This window comes from Dunckerocampus dactyliophorus, chromosome 10 (genome assembly GCF_027744805.1).
Source record: "Dunckerocampus dactyliophorus isolate RoL2022-P2 chromosome 10, RoL_Ddac_1.1, whole genome shotgun sequence".
NCBI lineage: Eukaryota > Metazoa > Chordata > Actinopteri > Syngnathiformes > Syngnathidae > Dunckerocampus > Dunckerocampus dactyliophorus.
Window position 1 is genome coordinate 9,222,259 of NC_072828.1, and position 20,605 is coordinate 9,242,863.

Sequence of the window (20,605 nt, forward strand, 5' to 3'; positions counted from 1 at the left end):
TGCTCATGTCAAACTTTAGCAAAATGTAACCATGCAGAATACAAACATTTGATCCGGAATTACTATAAAATGAATTAACCAATAAATTATCTTCAATATTTCAAGTTAAGATAAAAAGGTGTATGTTTTTTAAGTGTGCAGGAGTAGGGGGTACATGGCTTCAGGTCAAATGTCTGAAGGGGTACACGAATGTAAAAAGTTTGGCAACCATTGCTCTAGATCAGGGGTGGCCATTATGTCGATCGCCAGCTACCGGTAGATGGCCAAGGTAGTTTGGGTCGATCACGTAAATGTCACTTTGTAGTTGTTATATGACATCAGTCAGCTGACAATAAGCTCTGCTCCTGATTCGCGCTTGCTCCCCGCAGCGTTTCCAGCTACACATGAAGATGCAGCTTTCATCTTTATTATTGTGATTATGAATGAACTAGGGCCGCACGGTGGTCTAGTGGTTAGCACGTTGGCCAACACAGTAACAGCTTGGAGATCAGGAAGACCTGGGTTCGATTCTCCCCTGGGCATTTCTGTGTGGAGTTTGTGTGGGTTTTCTCCGGGTACTCTGGTTTCCTCCCACATTCCAAAAAAAACATGCATGTTAGGTTAATTGGTGACTCTAAATTGTCTCATTTGTCTAAATTGTCCATAGGTATGAATGTGAGTGTGAATGGTTGTTTGTCTATATGTGTGCCCTGCCATTGGCTGGCGACCAGTCCAGAGTGTACCCCGCCTGTCGCCCGAAGTTAGCTGGGATAGGTTCCAGCATGCCCCCGCGACCCGGAAGAAGCGGTATAGAAAATTGATGGATGAACCAACTCTGTGGTAAGATGTCTATATCTATAACAAAAGTTATCTGTTCACTTGTAGAGGCTACTGTTTACTGGCTTTGCTTGGCGTCATGAACTCCACCACAGAAATCAGTGTTTTCTACACGTTGGCTTCTTAAACTATTATTTTATGATGAAATGAAAAATGTGCCCATTGGTGAAACCTTTTCAATATGTTGCCTTGACTTCGGCTGCATTGTCTTTTGCATCATCATTTTAAATTCTTGTACATGGGTAATGTTTGATAGCAAATGCTAACTGGATGTAATACATGAACTGTGTGCCCTAATGAACGTTACATAGCTAATTTGACTGACATGTTACCAGTACTCAGGTTATGTACACAACTATTTAGGAGTTATGTGGAATTATCTTTATTTCCATATTGAAGTGAATTATGATAGCAACTACTTTGATTACTTGTCAACTTTGAAAATGTGAACGTGAAATACTAATCATTAATATTTACAATAGAATTTCAGAGTTTACTGGTTACATTTTGTATATGTTATATGTTTTATAGAAAGAAGTAGATCATTTTGACTTATACTTGCATGCTGAGAAAGTGCGTGCACTCCAGATATACATGTATAACCTACATAAATACCTACTCATATTTTATTAAAATAAATATAGCAAATATATATACTTTCTATATTTATAGTAGTAGGTAGATCTTTGGGACTTGGTCATTTTAAAAGTAGCTCGGAGACTAAAAAAGTGTGAGCACCCCTGCTCTAGATGATACCACCCGCCACCCCAGTGTGTGTGTATTGTTGACATGATGACGCCCTCCATCTTTGTCTTCTTGGACAACCACCATCGTCGTCCACGGCAACCACCAATGTTGACCACCATGGGCACGATGCCCACCCTCACACAAAGCTCCAAGCTGCTGCCATCTGCCCCCAACCACCACCCCCCACCTACACAGATACACACACACTCATACGGTACATACAGGAATGCACAGACAGTCCAGTTGATCACCATGGCAATGAGAAGCACGGGACTATTTACTATATGCTCCCTGGGGGGCCCGCTTTCACAAACACTTTAACTGATGTCTGTCCCCCCAGGGCCACTTTTGTTCCTTTTGTTGTGTGTGCTCGCTCGCGCTTGTGTGTGTGTGTGTGTGTGTGTGTGTGTGCGCTTACCTGTGGCTGCTGCGGGATGTTGAAGGCGGGGTCTCGTGGTCCCACGCTGACGAATCGCTGAGCAGGAGATGTGGTGGGTGGGGCCGAGTAGGCTGACGACAACATCAACACCATCTTGTTACTTTCTGTCTAGATCATTTCTATCGAGTCACTTTCTAGTCACTTTCTGTTTAGCCATCTAGTCACTCTGGAGTCACTTTGTATCAGTTTGCTTTCTATGTGGCTACTTTATATCTAGTCACGGTCTATCTAGTTGATTTCTATCTAGTCACTCTGGACTCACTTTCTATCCAGTCACTTTCTATCTAGTCACGTTGTATGTAGTTCATTTCTACCTAGTCACTTTCTATTTAGTCACTCTGAAGTTTCTATTCTTTCTAGTCACCTTCTACCTGGTTACTTTCTGTCTAATTCATTTCTATCTAGTCACTTTCCATCAAGCCACTCTCGAGTCACTTTCTATCTAGTTACCTTCTATTTAGTTACTTTCTATCTGGTCACGTTCTATTTACTTAATTTCTACCTAGTCACTCTGTAGTCACATTCTATCTTGTCACTTCATATCTCGTCATTCTTTAGTCACTTTCTAAGTGGTCACTTTCTAGCTAGTGACTCTGGAATCAGTTTCTATCAAGTCACTTTCTATCCAGAGTCAGTCAGTTTGTGTGTGTGCGTGTGCGTATGTGAGTGTGTGCATATGTATATGCACTCACTGGGCGAGGTGGGTGAGTTGCCTTCTCCCTCAGTGGAGGAGGTGGAGGGCGGCTTGGCGTCGACTGGCAGCGGGACTGGCCGAGCCATGGGGGGAGGTGGCGGGGGTGGCAGCATGGGCGTAGGCAGAAAAGGATTGTGGACTTTTCCCTGGGAGCTACCATTAGGCTGGGGGGGCACAAGGGAGGGCAGGTGTTAAAGAATGACTCACGAATTCAAAAGCCACAGGTCTCTCAGAGTGTGTGTGTGTGTTTATTGATGAAGTGTAGATGCACACGCACACGTGCGCACACACACACAGGCCGTCCCTCCAAAGAGGGATGATTGTGTATTTGACTTGCGTGCGCTTACGTTGAGGAAGCCCACCTGTCCGGCCTGCTGGGCGGAGTCAGGGCACACCAGCTGCACAAACTCCTTGAGGGTCTCCTGGGGGTGGTACCTGATGGCCGGGTGCGAGAAGTAGGAGGCGGGCTGCTGCAGGATGGGGGAGGAGGAGAAATGCAGGCTGGAAGGGGGGGCGTGGGGGCTTGCTGCGGGGAGGGCGGGACAGAGAAGTTATAGGAGGGGGACAGAGGACAGAAGGACATTTAAAAGGGGGCGTGGTCTCAGAGTAACACAAATAAACAGTGACTGACACATGACACATCAGCCACACGTGTCAATCAAATGTAGTCTAACCAAGGCTGTAATTGGACCAAAAGCGTGTGATTGCTCGTTAGTGAAGAGGCCTCGTTTAAAGAGACACTGACAGTCTGCTCACATTTATCATTCTGTCTATGGGGGGGTTGGGGGGTCATGTAGAACACACAAGTCAGGATTAGTTCCACTTTGCAAACTGCATCGCTTCACTGCCTCCTCCTCCTCCTCCTCCCTGACAAAGATGTCTTCCATGGAGGAGGATGAAGAGAAGCTGTGGAATCTTCTGGAGAAGATCCAGATGAAGCAGATGAGCTTTCCTGATTGGCTACTGTAGTGAATGTAATACTCACTCACTCTTCGTTCTAATATGTTTGTCTCGCTTATTGGCTACATTTGAACTTTACACACACACACACACACACACACACACACACACACATAAACACACTTTCCTCCTCTCCTGACGGGGTGGTGGGGGTGTGAGGTTGACAAGCGAGGGTGGGGTAGGGGGGGTACTGGACCTCACCTCGAGGTGCGGTAATGACGGGGCGATGATGATGCGTGAAAGCCGTTCGGGGGGAGGAGTAAGAAGAAGAAGAGGAGGAAGAGGCGGGGCCAGTAGGTGGAGGCGTGGCCTCGTAGAAAGCTGACCTCTTTAAGGCGCCGCCGGCCAACGCCATCCCTGCCAAGAACCACGACCATGAGGGGGAGGAGCTTGTCAGCATTTTCTTTAATACATGAGGGAACTTGGGAAGGAATGGGTACAGAGGGTGTGGCTTATCTTTAGGGGGCGGGGCCTGTGTGACAGCTGCAGCCAGGTGCATGCTGGGAGGATTCTAACACGACTTTCTGTGTCTCTTGATCTGCCCTTCACATCCAAGTGACTAATAAGAGAGGAGGACCCTCCCACCAGACATCCACTTCAACACACAATACAGCCAATGAATGAACAGCTTGAAGATGTCACCAGCACGCTGCCAGATGGGCGGGGTCAGGGTGGAGTAGGCGAATGAGGAGGAGAGTAAAGAAGGAAGGAGGAGGTGACAGAGTGTTTACCTTGTCGGGAGATGAAGGAGCTAGCTAGCGAGCCGCGCAGCTTATATCCTGCTTTCCAACACCGGGAAAGTCGGAATGACAAGCAAAAGGAGGAAAAGAAGGAAGAAGAAAAAGAGAAGCAGCGTGAACATTCCAAAGAACACCAGAGGGGGCACCGTAACGTCACCTTACACACACACACACACACACACACACACACACACACACACACCCACACAGAGTCAGCAGGTTAAAGTTGGCATGAAGTGTGTGTCTGGTGGTGAAGGGGGCATGGTGGTTGCCATGGCGACAGAGTACCTGGCTCCTCGTGCCAGCTGCTGGTCTGACTGCCGCTACCTGGAGAACGACCCTGAGCGGGATAGTAGGACTCCTCCCCTGGACTGTCCACATCCTCCTCCATGCACTTGATCCTCTTGGCTGAGCTGCACACACAGTCACCTTTTAGACTGAGGTCATGATGGACATCAGGTCATGTGTGTGTGTGTGTGTGTGTGTGTGTGTGTACCTGGAGGAGGAGGTGCTGGGGAGGGGCCTCCTCATGGCTCCTGGACTCATGCTGTAGTAGGAGGAGCTATCCAGGTCAGCCAAGGAGAAGTTTGGAGCGCTACCAGCAGCAATGGGCGCTGATGGAAAACAATAGTAACAGTCAGTGATATCATAACTATCATTATATGCTGTTCACTCAACTGCAGAGAGCACCAGGCCATTATTTGTATATTGCATCATTTTTTACAATCATAACTCACAATAATATGTGTATATTAACTAGGGCTGTCAAAAAGAATTAATGGTGGTAACTAATTTATTTTGTTAATTACGTTCCATTGTTTAGTGTAATTGATGCACGCGCACCAGAGCAAGCACGCCTCTTGTTAAGACGGCAGACGGAAGGACAGTGGAGCGTCCCCACACAGTCACACAGAGTCTGACGCTCTTTAATAACTTCATTCTGACCTGAACACATCAACCGCAGTACAATTCCAACACCGTATACGGTATGTTTCTCCAACTCACGCACGTCTCTAGTCCGTTCATCCTGGGAACGACGCTTCTCATTCTCATTACAAGAACGCGAGATGCATTCAGGGACACTCCGAACATCACAAAAACGGCTTTATAATGTGAGTGTGTGTGTAAATAAACAGGAACATAAAGAAAAACATGAAGTGGATATTCTTATCACTCACTTTGTAACTCTTAATTCAGATATACAATTTAAGTATGCTGGAAAATACACTGAAAACAAGTTAATGGACCTTAAATTATGTCAAGTATTTGAATGCAACCCCTCATTGTTCATAATAACACAGTTTAAAGTGCGATTCAAATGTTCTGCTACTAGACTAGTGTTAGAAAAAGAGATTTTTAGACTTGTGTGGTATCTTTTAGCTTGATTGACATATTCAGTTCATTTGGAGAGTTAATACACACAAATATACACTGCTCAAAAAAATTAGAGGAACACTTCGAAAACACATGAGATGTAAACTGGGGTAAAAATGATGTTGAATATCTTTCCTGATAATAAGTGGGTGATGTATTAGTAACAAAATGATGCCACATTATTTGATAGAAATGAAAATGATCACCCTATAGTGGGGGGAAATCAAAGACACCCCAAAAATGAAAATGAAAAAATGATGCAGCAGACTGGTCCATTTTGCTAAAATGTCATAATAGCAACTCAAAATGACTCTCAGTAGTTTGTGTGGCCCCCACGTGCTTGTACGCATGCCTGCCAACATTGGAGCATGCTCCTAACGAGACTACGGATGGTGTCCTGGGGGATCTCCTCCCAGATCTGGACCAGGGCATCAATGAGCTCCTGGACAGTCTGAGGAGCAACCTGGCGGTGCCGGATGGACCTAAACATAATGTCCCAGAGGTGTTCTATTGGGTTTAGGTCAGGTGAACGTGGGGGCCAGTCAATGGTATCAATTCCTTCATCCTCCAGGAACTACCTGCATACACTATCCACATGAGGTCGGGCATTGTCGTGGACCACTGCACCAGCGTAGGTTCTGACAATGGGTCCAAGGATTTCATCCCGATACCTAATACAAGTAGCAGTCAGGGTGCCATTATCTAACCTGTAGAGGTCTGAGTGTCCTTCCAGGGATATGCCTCCCCAGACCATCACTGACCCACCACCAAACCGGTCATGCTGAATGATGTTGCAGGCGGCATAACGTTCTCCATGGCATCTCCAGACCCTTTCACATCTGTCACATGTGCTCAGGTTGAACTTGCTTTCATCAGTGAAGAGCACAGGGCACCAGTGGTGTAGTTGCCAATTCTGGTGGTCTATGGCAAATGCCAATCGAGCTCTATGGTGCTGGGCAGTGAGCACAGGGCCCACTACAGGACGTCGGGCCCTCAGGCCACCCTCATGGAGCCTGTTTCTGATTGTTTGGTCAGAAACATTCACACCAGTGGCCTGCTGGAGGTCATTTTGTAGGGCTCTGGCAGTGCTCATCCTGTTCCTCCTTGCACAAAGGAGCAGATATCAATCCTGCTGAGTCTTGAAGGACCTTCTACGGCCCTGTCCAGCTCTCCTGGAGTAACTACCTGTCTCCTGGAATCTCCTCCATGCGTCCAGGTACCCCCAGGACACCATCTGTAGTCTCATTAGGAGCATGCCCCGACGTTGTCAGGCATGCGTACAAGCACGTGGAGGCCACACAAACTACTGAGAATCATTTTGAGTTGCTACAATGACATTTTAGCAAAATGGACCAGTCTGCTGCATCATTTTTTCACTTTCATTTTTGGTGTGTCTTTGATTTCCCCCCCCCCTCTATAGGGTGATCATTTTCATTTCATTTCATATTCAAGATAATTTTTCCCCCAGTTTAGATCTGATGTGTTTTCGAAGTGTTCCTCTAATTTTTTTGAGCAGTGTATATACAGTAATCCTGTCTTGGCCAAGACGTCACATGACACCATCACCTGTCACAGTAAAGTCAATACTGTCAATACAATACTAGGGGCAACACCTGGTATTTTCATTTATTTGAGGTGGGGTGAATATTTATTAGTAGATGAATTTAGGCATGGCGTCTGTTAGGTCACATCAGGTCTGTGAAGAGGACCTCCTTTTTTAAACTTTATTTTAAAGCTGCTGAACAAAGACAACAATCAGCGTTAAACCTCAACATCCGTCTAATCCCGCGCCTCCAGACAACCCTTCCTTCATTCTCCCCCTCCACCACCTCTTCATCGCTTTATTGACAGAGAACAAGATGGCGGGATGAAAGGAGGAGGAGTCCTGACAAGACCTGCTGGCTAGTCGGACTTTTGTGCTGAGCTCAGCACTGTCCATCTATCACACACACGCACACGCACGCACACACACACACACACACACACACACACACACACACACACAAACACACGCGCAAGCACATTCTTTAGAGTTTCCTTCTGGAAGTGTGAACATTCCAAGTGAATTATGTCATTTATACGAGACTGAATGTCAAAATATTTATCTTCTTGTCACCTTTCATTCCATCCATGTCAGTGACATCACACTCACTAGCTCAATGTAAATACACTATGTTAAATGTTTGTAAATTAAGTACTTCAGTCTAATTAAACAATGTTAACTGAAATTAACTTACATTAACTTACATAAAGTACTTCAGTGTTAATAAACTATTTTTACTGTTTGTACAGTAGTACACAATACTTTGGTGGGAAATACAGTGGTGTGAAAAAGGGTTTGCCCCCTTCCTGATTTCTTTTTTTTTTGCATGTTTGTCACACTTAAATGTTTCAGATCATTAAACACATTTAAATATTAGTCAATGACAACACAACTGAACATAAAATGCACTTTTTAAATGAAACTTTTTGTTATTCAGGGAAAAAAATCCAAACCTACATGGCTCTGTGTGAAAAAGTGATGGTCCCCTAAACCTAATATAACTGGTTGGGCCACCCTTAGCAGCAACAACTGCAATGAAGCGTTTGTGATAACTTGCAATGAGTCTCTTACAGCGCTGTGGAGGAATTTTGGCTCACTCATCTTTGCAGAATTGTTGTAATTCAGCCACATTGGAGGGTTTTCCAGCATGAACCACCTTTTTAAGGTTATGCAACAGCATCTCAATAGGATTCAGTTCAGGACTTTTGAGTAAGCAACTCTAAAGTCTTCATTTTGTTTTTCTTCAGCCATTCAGAGGTGGACTTGCTGGTGTGTTTTGGATCATTGTTCTGCTGCAGAACCCAAGTTCGTTTGAGCTTGAGGTCACCAACAGATGGCCGGACATTCTCCTTCAGAAGTTTTTGGTAGAAAGCAGAATTCATGGTTCCATTTATCACGGCAAGTCTTCCAGTTTCTGAAGCAGCAAAACAGTCCCAGACCATCACACTACCACCACCATATTTTACTGTTGGTATGATGTTCTTTTTCTGAAATGTTACTTTTATGCCAGATGTAATGGGACACACACCTTTGAAAAAGTTCAACAAGTATTTTCCCAAAGGTCTGAGGGATCATCAAGATGTTTTCTGACAAAATGAGACAAGCCTTATTGTTCTTTTTGTTCAGCAGTGGTTTTCATCTTGGAACTCTTTTTTCCAAGTTTCTTTGTTATGGTGGAGTCATGAACTCTGACCTTAACTTAGGCAAGTAAGGCCTGCAGTTGTTTGGATGTTGTTGTGGGGTCTTTTGTGGCCTCTGGAATGAGTCATTCCTGCGCTCTTGGGGTAATTTTGGTTGGCCGGCCACTCCTGGGAAGGTTCAATACTGTTCCATGTTTTCGCCATTTGTAGATAATGGCTCTCACTGTGGTTCACTGGAGACCCAAAGCTTTAGAAATGACCTTATAACCTTTTCCAGACTGGTAGATCTTAATTAATCTCAGTTAAGTTACGTTTTAACGGGGGGACCTTTTCACACAGAGCCATGTAGGGTTGGATTTTTTTTCTTCCTTAATAATAAAAAGTTTCATTTAAAAACTGCATTTTGTGTTCAGTTGTGTTGTCATTGACTAATATTTAAATTTGTGTATGACCTGAAACATTTACGTGTGACAAATATGCAAAAAAATAAAAAATCAGAAAGGGACAAACACTTTTTCACACCACTGTATTTCCCACCGAAGGACTTTGCACTACTGTACAAACACTTAACATAGTTTATTTACAGTACTTTGTACTACTGCTGTGAAAACACTTAACCTGAAATGTCTAGATGGCCAGAGGGGTGGCTGGAGAGTGACTAGGGGGGCTACGGCCACCACGTAGCTCCTCCACCGCGTGCAAGCTCACCGCACAATGACACAACAGTCCGAGCACAATGAGGGGAACTACCGCTGCAGCTACAGAGTCGAATATCCATCGTTCAACTTGAAACTAACTTCACCCCGGTACACCGTGGACATGTCTGCATGGTGGTGTTGCGGGTGGCGGGAGTCGAGTGGCAACCAGCTTTGAGGCGCATTACTGCACCTACCATGTTGGGGTGTGGCCCAGAGTTACTGATGTGTTACGGCAACCGGATCGGCCCAATCATGTGGTGGAAGCCGATGTTATACGATCTTCAAAATACAGCGGATCGGCAGCCGATCCCAATCCTGACGATCGGATCGGGACAGCCCTAGTACAAAGTGCCTCATTGTAAATAATTGAATGTTTGTGTACAGTGGTACAAAAAACTTCAGTGTAAAACAATTTAATGTTTGTGAAATATAAAGTAACTATGTACTTCAATTTAAATAACTATGTTTAGTGTTTGTAAAGTAGTATGTAGACAAACAATGTTAAAAATACACAATTGTACTGTATGTCTATAACATATCTGGTGGCACATAAATATACACTCCTGAACTTTTAAGACCAGTTGAAAAATTGCAACAATTTACATTTTGCACTGCTGGATCTTAAAGAGGTTCTAAGTAGAGCTTCAAAATGCAAAAAGAAAAAATGGGAATGAGACAAAAAATGTTTGAGTATTGCAGTAAATTTATTGCAGTAAAGTGAAATAGGCTGTTCATCAACTGATCAAACGTTTGAGACCATAACCTTTAAAAGCCAAAATCTTACCAAAAATATGGTTTCAATGTCATTTTCTGTCAGGTATTCACACCGTCATGATCTCTTGATGGCTGAGGCAAAAAAGCTTTCTCTCTTTGAAAGCGGTCAGATTGTTGAGCTGCATAAGCAAGGCCTCTCACAGCGTGCCATTGCTGCTGAGGTTGGATGCAGTAAGACAGTCATTTGAAACTTCTGAGAACATCCTGAGGGTTATGGAACAAGAAAGCAGAGATGGGAGAAAGTCAGTGTTTTACAAGTCTCACGTAAGTCTCACGACTTTAATCCCAAGTCTTGAGTCATACTCAAATCAAGACATGCAAGTCCAAGTCAAGACTCAAGTCAGGACAAGACAGGTTGCGTCAAGCCCGAAGTCAAAGTTCAAATCAAGTTGCAAGTCTTTGATTATACACTAAGTCCCCAACCAATGAACACAATTGGTTCCAGACGACCGTTCTTATGTCGAATTGTTCTTAAGTAGGGGAAAAGGTAATATTACCAATGATATAGGTACTACATGTACGGGTATACATATATACATATATGCGTATGTATGTAAATATGAGTTTGGATGCAGTAGTAATATTAAACAAGGATAATTAATTTAAAAAATAATAATAAAAATGATATAATAATACGTAATGATAAATGTTATTTACCTTTGAAGAGGAGTGGTCGAGCATACGTCGTCGTGGTGGAGATAGAGGAGGAATTATTGAAAAAAAGGACAAATGGTCGTCGTCGTTAGACTCTTCTAAAAGAGGTAGTGTTCTGTGGGTGGTGTAGAATTAAGCAGGCCTATTAACTCTTCATAAACTTTAATAACACGCTCTGTCCGGGTTGTATCATACGGCTACAATTTAGCTTTACATTTAGCTTTCTCTCACCAGTGGCTTCCTGTACCTGTTGGTCCCATTAGCAGTGTCACAGTGCCCTCTACTGGACAAGCACGTAGCAGTATAAATATGGATACAAGGCAAAATAGATGAAAAAATAGACCAGTCGGCTTGTGTTCGTATCTCCGAAAGTTCGCATGTCGGATGTTCGTAAGTTGGGGACCTAGTGTATTGTCAATTCAAATCCAAAGTCATCAAAATTGTGACTCGAATCCACACCTCTGCAAAACATCAAGCGGTAGACCCAAAAATCGTCTCAGGGCCGTGACAATCCTCGGTCCAAATGAAGGTTGTGCAGTCCAATAACTATCAGACGGCATCTGCGAGAGAAGAGTTTTAAGAACAAAAAACATCTTCAAATGCCCCGTCTCCTTCGATGCCACAAAATTGCCTGTTTGGAATTTGCACAAAAGCACCAAACATGAGACATGAAAGGTGTAAAAAAGTTTTATTCTCTAATGAGAAAAAATGTAACCCTGACGGCTCTGATGGCTTCCAACGTTAGTGACATGACAAGGAGATCCCACCTGAGATGTTTTCCACACGGCACAGTGGAGGGGGCGCCATCATGATCTGGGGTGCTTTTTCCTTCAATGGAACACTGGAGCTTCAGGTGGTGCAGGGGCGTCAAACGGCAGCTGGCTATGTGAAGCTGTTGCAAGGGGCATCCCTCATGACTGAAGGCCCTCGTCTGCGTGGTAATGAATGGCTTTTTCAACAAGACAAAGCTGCACTTCACAATGCCCGCCTGACAAAGGACTTCTTCCAGAGGAATAAGCTCACTCTTTCGTGTTCTCCCTGATCTTTAAATCCAATTGAGAACATGTGGGGATGGATGGCAAGGGAAGTTTACAAAAATGGACATCGGTTCCAGACAGTGGATATCCTCCGTGAAGCCATCTTCACCACCTGGAACATTCCCACCAGCCTCCTGGAAACACTGGCATCAAGCATGCCCAAACCAGATCTGAGGTGATTAGAATGGCACAACTACTCCTGTTTTGAATGATTTGAACTGATTTTATTTCTATTTTAAGGAGGGGTGGGTTTTTTGAGCTGCGGTCTTAAACTTTTGATCAGCTGATGAACAGCCTATTTCACTGTAATGATTGTTTGCAATACTGTAAATTTCTTACTCAATTTTTGTGTCCCACTCTCATTTGCTCTTTTTGCATTTTGAAGCTCTCGTTAGAACCTCCTGAACATCCAAAAGTGCAAAATGTAAATTCTTGCAATTTTTCAACTGGTCTTAAAATTTTGATCAGGAGTGTGTGTGTGTGTGTGTGTGTGTGTGTGTGTGTGTGTGTGTGTGTGTGTGTGTGCGTGCATGCATGCACGTGCATATGTATGTGTATGCGTGCGTGTGTTGCCAGGGGCGACAGAGGGAGGGCAGAAGGAAGCAGAGCAGGATGAAGCATGCAGGATGTCTTTGTGTGTGTGGTGGGAAAGGCTCCAGAAGAAGGTACTAGAAGGTGCCAAGTGGGTCATTTTCCTGCTTATCTGTTTACATGGGGGTGTTTTCCTTCCTATCAACTTAATCCCTAAATCCTTACCACCATCAGCTCCGACTGCAACAAAAACTTTGTGTTTATGAATTTTGTGTCTCTGCTACACAGTTTGCGTGTGCGTGCGTGCGTGTGTGTGTGTGTCTGTGTGTCGAACTGTTGTAAATATACCATATTGACAGCCAGTAAAATGTTATAAATTAAAAAAAAAAAATCTAAATGTCTGCTAAAGCAAACATGAAGAAAGTAATGACTTCAACTGAAGAACAAGAGCGTTCTCGAAGGGTCCACATCACAATTGTATACAAAATATGTTTTAAACAGAATTGTGAAAGTAATTTTTATGATGGTATATATATAATGATGATGTGATGATATATATAATAAAATAAGTTTAATCATTTATAATAAGTTAGAATGTTTAGCACTGTCAAGATGCAATACGTTTTACATCACTAGGATTTAAACATCGCTATCTTGTTTAGATGTTGTGTTCGGTTGTCATTGCGACGTCGCTAAGAGGAAGTTGAGGACATGAAGAGGACCAGATGATGATGTAGCAGTGTGCAGTATTCAGTCAAGTGACCAATTACACTAAGTACAATACATCACTGACCCCGCCCCTATCTGCCCCCCCCCCATGTGTGCTGCTTTAATAGAATATTGATCCACACACACACACCCATACACAGTGAATTGTGTAATGGCTGCACAACACCAAGGTCACCTGATGCATCTGTGTGTGTGTGTGTCTATTAAATTGGTGTCCCTATTCATGTGTGTTGACCTCATGTTTGTCCATGCTGAACAGGAAGTGAAGTCAAGTCAGCAAAGCGTTGTCATGGTTACCAAACTAACGAGATGTTGTCTTCTTTAATGCTCATTTGTGTTGTTGCACCTGCACACACGCGCGCACACACACACACACACACACACACACACACTAATCTATAAGACATTCCTCCACCGCCGCATCGCTGAAAATCTGCTGACACACACAACACGCACACACACACACACACACACACACACACACACACAGGAGAATGTGTGCGTTGTGTGTGTCAAAGTCAAAGTGGTCCTCCATCACGCACGCACGCACCCGCATGCACGCACACGGACTTTAAAAGAATTAGTGTGAGTAAAAAGTTTTGATCTGAATAGTCGTCACAATGACGATGCAGTGTACTTTGTCTCTTTTATGACGACACTGTACAGTAGAAATGGTTATGATGTCATCAGCCGCAGCCAATCATTACCCAGGAGGGGAAGAGGGGGTCTGGGAGGGCGAGTGAGGATGTGACCTTTAAAAAGTGCCGACGTGCACGAGTGAGTGAGCGAGAGAGAGAGTGACAGTGAGATCTATACGAGGATGTCGATCGCTGCTGCTGCTGCTGGAAAGTGCCTGTCAGCACACTCAGAGCCCCGCCCCCTGGCCCCGCCCCCACCACAGCGCCATCCATCACATCCACATAGTCACACACATACATACACACACACACACACACACACACACACGCACGCGTCGACACGCACGCGTACACACGCACGCGCGCCTCTGATGTGTGAATTGATTATTAAAGTTTTATGGCTTTATTTGGAAGGGTGACATGACCACACTTCCTGACAACACTTGACAATAATTGACAGCATGTGTGTCTAAGTGTGTGTGCGTGGACTTACTTTGCGACACTCGTACAAGTTCAGCCACTGTAAACACTCCTGGTGTGACAAAACTGTCCTGGAAGCCCAAATGACCTGAAAAACACATACACACACACACACACATTAATATCATAACATGCTTATTGTGTGTGTGTGTGTGTGCGCGTGCGTGCACATGCAACTCACCGTTCTCTGCCTGCTCTTTGATGTCTACTTCATTGGACTGGTTAGGGCTCTCTGACTGGCCGCTTTCTGCAAGGATACAGAGACACCTGAGTGTCATGTGACATGTGACCTGGCCTTGACCTCTGACACCCCCCACGGCCGCCCGCCACATCGTGCATACGGAGGCTAGGCCATCCCTTCCTGAACCCCCCACTACCCCTCCTTTCCCAGCATGCACTGTGCTCCCACGCAGGCACATGATTTAGCGGCGGGCGGCGCATCGATCGGCGGCCCTGCAAAGAAATATGAGGCGTCCTCCTGAGGCTGCAGGCCGTGACTCAGGAGACGAATGGCACGCGGCCGGCCGGGTCGCAGGTCAAATTTATGATCACTTCTTGCACTCGTTCATCCCAAAGCTCTTTTTAGGCCAACACCTTCTTTTCTGGATGCTACACGGAAGCAGTGCTCACCAAGAGATCACAGGTCAACAACGGAACACACACACACACACACACACACACTTTGCATGTGAGCAACCTAAAACAAAAAGCATCAGACTGAAACCACGGCAACCAGCGGAGGGATGGAGGGATCGGCGAGGGGGATGATGATGGGTGTGTGTTGGAGGGCACTTTCACACACTGCCCCCCTACCCCTCCACGCTCATTCAGCAGTCATCCCCCCCAGTCCAGGTTAATTAAATATGCAAATGAGGCGTGGGAGCCGAGTGGCCCGTCTGCACCCACCCTCCAAACAGTGATACCACAAACACTTCAAATTAAAAGCCTTACTGCTGTCTCTGGTGGACTTCACAATAAAAGCACACTCTGCAACTTCATATACTGTGTGTGTGCGTGTGTGTGTAAGTGCGTGTCGTCTCATGTGACTGGAAAGGAAGAAGATAAAGGCTTCAGTGGGAAAAGTGCGTTTGAGCAGAGAGGTGTGTGTTGGGCAGAGAGTGACGTTCACACACATTTCCAACATTTCATACAATCATGTTTTTTCCTGGAAGAGTTCCTTGGACGTTCCCACCCGGCTGCACGACTCCGAGCACAAAAACAAGCTATCGATCCCGTTGAGCTTTTAATGAAATGAGGAGACACAATTCATTTTGCTAAGGGCCACAAATCAGACGACGGCCGTCGTCCCTGCAGACAGAGAATGAACATAGCTGTCAATCATGGCGCCAACCCCGCCCCCTGCAAGCATCACGTTCACACTGTAAACTTTACTTTTTTATGCTCCTGAAGCTTCTTTAATTACTGTACAAATGCACAATAAAACTACAATATTAATGATTCTTAAAGGAATAAATATTAGAGGAATAAAACACACATGAATATTGCATTCATTTCAAAATGTTTACCAATCATTTATCACGCTGCTCATATATTCTGTTTCTTTTTTGATCTAAAAATGTCAAGTTTATTCACAAATATTGTGCTAATTGTAACTATTAACAAATAATAAATTATTATTTGAATACGAATACATTTATATGAAATAATAATAATAATGTAAAGAATAATTACGCAGTTGTTAAAGGATCTTCACAACTCAACCACCACGCCGCCATTTTAAAGGAACCCTCTCGCCGTGTGTGTGCGTGTGTGTGTGAGAATCCTGTTTGTCTCCATTGTTGGATGCTGCCAACTGCACCCCCCCCCCCCCCCCCCCCCACACACACACACACACCCTCAAATAACACAAACAGGGATTTTGTCACACTCACTATCACACACTTACCCCATGCCCTGTGTGTGCGTGTGTGTGTGTGCGTGCCCTCTCTCCAGTCTGGCAGCCATCTTAAATCGTTGGCAACCATTTTGAAGCTTCTGTGTGTTTCCTTTGAGCGGCTGCCATGTTGCACCTTCTGCCAGAACAAAAGACGCCACACACACACGCGTACAAATACACAATCACGCATACACACATGCAGTCGTAAACCCACCAAAACCCTTCCAGGACCTTCCAGACTGACGGCCCAGTCACAATGAGAGCTGTAAACTGGAAAGCAGCCAGCTAACTGGTATATGGATGTAAATATGTGTGACCTTTGACCTCTGCTTGGTGAGCAACTAACATTGATTTTCCGTACTTTTCTCCTCAAAGATCCTTCACGCCTGGGAGACGCTTCACTTGACAGTTAAACGAAACACATGCAACATTACATTGATTGGATTTAAATGAGTATAACATAAAAACACATTTAAAATAACCTATTTTAGTTAAGATTTGTAGAGAAGTTGTATAAAAATAAGTAATAATAATGACGATGATGCTAATAATTATAATAATAATAATAGAAGTGACATTAAACATTTATTTTTACCAAAAGCTGACATTTATTAATAGATATCAACTTGAAACGATTTACTTCTTAAATGCTGACCCAACACAAGTGTGCGTGCATGTGAGCGCGTGCACATGCCTGTGGTCAACGGTTCCGCGTGGACGGCGGTCCAAAGCAGTGTGTGTTGAGTGGGCGGAGTTACACTGATGAATTGCTGTATCGATTGAGCGCTGCCTCACTTTCCATAATTATAACTCTCTAATGGAGCATAGCGCGCACGTTCACGTGCACTCGCTTTTAACCATGCGACATTTCCTCTTCCTCTCGTCTACTTCCTCTTTTGCCTCCTTAACTTTAAAGTGAACTTCCTTTCTCCTCACTTTGTCAGTAAGACAATTCACACAATCCTTCACACACACACACTGCTGCCCTCCATCATGTCTCAGCTTACTTGCTATGCCAGACCAGGCCAGACCAGGTCAGACCAGGTCAGACCAGGCCAGACCAGGCCAGTTGTGGTCATTTGTGGTGACCAAGAAAACAAGAAAACAAGAAAAAGACACAAAGAGCAGCAGCGAACATGGAAACGTTGTCATTTGTTGTCTTTGCCTGAGAAGTACACACACACATACACACACACACGCATGCAGACACACACGTGCACTGCAAACAAACAAGAGGAGCGACGATGTTGGCAAAGCACATCAAAGAGGACGTTAATCCTCGTCCTCGTTACTATTAATAAAACAAACATGGCCGCCAATTCAACGACGCCTCGTCGCCGCCATCTAGCTCACTCCTTCACAACAATGTTCCGCCTCTCTGACCTTTGACCTGGACTTACAGGAAGAGGATCACATGTTCATGATGTCACCATACCGCGGCGCCATCTCGCGGCTGTTCTTAATGAGCGTCACCATGGCGACGCATGTCAACGACTATCACAATTCTTCATCACTGAGGAGAAGGAAGAAGAGCACGCTCACATGAACACATGCGCACGCGCACACACACACACACACACACACACACACACACACACACACACACACACACAGAGAAGTGCTGCAGGGAGAAGAGGTCAGCGGTCACAGTGGGTGGGTGGGTGAAGCCGAGTTAGAAATGTAAAGAAACAATCAACGTGCAAGTGTTACGGCGTCCATGTACATGACACCGTAAGAATAAAATACATTTTTATTTAAATTTATTATTCATTCATTTTGCTCTCAGATGATGACCCGAGACGTTTCTATGGCGACATGCATCATCAGCTGGGCCCAAAAGTTAAAGGGCGACATGGCCATGAGGAAAAAAAGACGTTTATTTATATGAACAGCGCCCCCTAGTGGTGTCATGGCGTAACTTGACAGTCTCCTGATCAGTCATGACATGTCATGACTGCTCACCAGCGTGTGTGAGTGTGTGAGAATGAAATGAGACCTCAGTGACCTGTGTGTGTGTGTGTTAATGCTGGCTGAGTAGTGGGCGCTGACTGGGAACAGAACATTCCTGTTTATCCTCTTTTCTTGCCTGATTCACTCAGCTTGAGACGTCAGTGGACACCATATTAACACACACATACACATGCAACACACACACATCACCAACATCTTTTTATGAATAAAGTTGTCATCTTGGAGTTGGGTGAACAGGTGAACAGGTGAAGTCGTGGTTAAGGTAAAGGTGCGTAAGCTGCCATCTGAACTGATTGGTCGGTCTGCCCCCTCCTCTCATGGTGTCACATGTTAGCTTAATGCGTTGTTAATGACCCGCAAAAACACAATAGCACACGTCTGCTTCTCATATGCATATTTCATGCAGACAGATGAACAAATTACATATTTATGGATTAGAAGATCAGGAGGGGAGGAAGTGTGTGTGGGGGGGTGCAGTGCATGCAGGTACGAGGGTCCCATCTGCAACGGCATCTGTACAGCAGGAGAATCCCTGAGGCCCAGTGGGGCGGGAGAATGCCTGTTAGCAGCACCACCAATGAAACAACAAGGCCTAAAACTAAAAACTACAACACGACGAAGGTTTCATTATGCTACAGCATAGTCCCTACGCCGACCCTTCTGAAGCCGTCTTGGTCCTGTTGCAGCTCTTCGGCGGGGGCTGAGCGTGTGACTTGCAATTCTCCTTGACTAGCTATTTGGCTTTCTGTGTAGTAGAAGTGAACCATGGGGACGGAAGCGGCACCCAGATCGTTGTAGAAGCTGGAACTAATTGATGTGGAACGTCACACACCTTTATTGTGAGTTTTATTGTGAAAGAAGTATTATATGCAAGGCTACATACAGGGAATGATGTAGAGTGGAAGCGTGGCCATGAATGCGTTCCAGAAGGTCTGACACTAACCAAAGCGGATCCTAACCAAATAAAGAAATAATGTAAATACAATATATCTGTTGCAGAAGGCAAAAAATTATATCATAAAACATGTTTTTATAGTTTTACAATTATAGTTTACATGTATAAAACAATTTGAAAAGGATATAAATACATGTAAATGATGAATTAAATGAACATTGAAGGTTACTTTTACCTTCACTGAACATGTGACACCACCCTTGTGTTTTGTCATGAGTTACTTCTTGAATTCAATATTGTTTCACCTCAAAAACCCAAAATGGAGTCCAAGAAAGTTGAAAGTGCCAGCATTTGAAAAAGAAGGTGAGAAACACTACAATGTATGCAAACCGAGGCAAAATTATGGCAGAAATTTTAACCCGCTAACCGAGGTTCCACTGTGCTAAAAAAAAAAAAGCCGACCAATCACAGCTCTGCAGTCCACGTCGCCGTTCACACGCGGTTAGATTGAGGGTCACCCTCAGCGACATGAGAGCCATGACAGTCTAACTATGAAAACATGAGAGCAATGAGGGCCAACCTCACAACATGACAACCATGAGTCAACTACAGGAACATGAGATCCATGAGAGTCAAAAGCAAAACTAAAGCAACATGAGAGCCACGAATCAGCCTCAACAACATGAGAACCATGAGTCAACTACGGAAACATCAGTGAGCCTCAGCAACGTGACAACCACGAGAGTCAACCTCAAAAACTTCAGAAGCGCAGGAGTCAACCTAGCCAAACTACGACAACATGAAAGCCATGAGAGTTGCCTACATCGACATGAGAGCAATTAGCCGACCTCAGCAACGTGAGAGCAATGAGAGCCAAGCTCAGCAACATAAGAACCACAAAAGTCAACCTCAGCAAGATGACAACCATGACAGTCAACTACCAGCAACATGAGAGCCACGAGTCAACTTCAGGCGAACTATGTCAACATGAGAGCCATGAGAGTCAACTACAGCAACGTGAGAGCCACGAGTCAATCTCAAGAACATGAGAACCATGAATCAACTACGGAAACATGAGAACAAGAGTGAGCCTCAGCAGCATGAGAGCTGTGAGAGTCAACCTCAGTAACATGAGAACGATGAATCAACTATGGGAACATGAGAACATGAGTGAGCCTCAGCAGCATGAGAACTGTGAGAGTCAACCTCAGCAACGTGAGAAACGTAAGAGTCAACCTGAGCAACATGAGAAGCGCAAGAGTCAACCTCAGCAACATGAGAAGCGCAAGAGTCAACCTCAGCAACATGAGAAGCGCATGAGCCAACCTCAGCCAAACAACGACAGCAT

The 20,605-nt window shown here is 44.6% G+C and overlaps 1 protein-coding gene across 9 annotated transcripts in view; it reads right to left on the reverse strand.

Moving 5' to 3' along the window:
* nfia (nuclear factor I/A) overlaps positions 1-20,605 on the reverse strand; it is a 55,096-nt gene that overhangs the window by 3,805 nt on the left and 30,686 nt on the right. For 4 of the 9 annotated variants that reach the window (XM_054790901.1, XM_054790899.1, XM_054790902.1 and 1 more), the window contains 9 exons: positions 14,676-14,741; positions 14,508-14,582; positions 4,893-5,010; positions 4,685-4,809; positions 4,388-4,435; positions 3,858-4,013; positions 3,044-3,222; positions 2,695-2,860; positions 1,982-2,073 (listed from right to left, as the gene is read on the reverse strand). In XM_054790901.1, coding sequence (XP_054646876.1) covers positions 1,982-2,073; positions 2,695-2,860; positions 3,044-3,222; positions 3,858-4,013; positions 4,388-4,435; positions 4,685-4,809; positions 4,893-5,010; positions 14,508-14,582; positions 14,676-14,741 — 1,025 coding nt within the window. The remainder of the gene's footprint in view (positions 1-1,981; positions 2,074-2,694; positions 2,861-3,043; positions 3,223-3,857; positions 4,014-4,387; positions 4,436-4,684; positions 4,810-4,892; positions 5,011-14,507; positions 14,583-14,675; positions 14,742-20,605) is intronic. The other 5 variants (XM_054790906.1, XM_054790903.1, XM_054790907.1 and 2 more) reach the window with 3 other exon arrangements.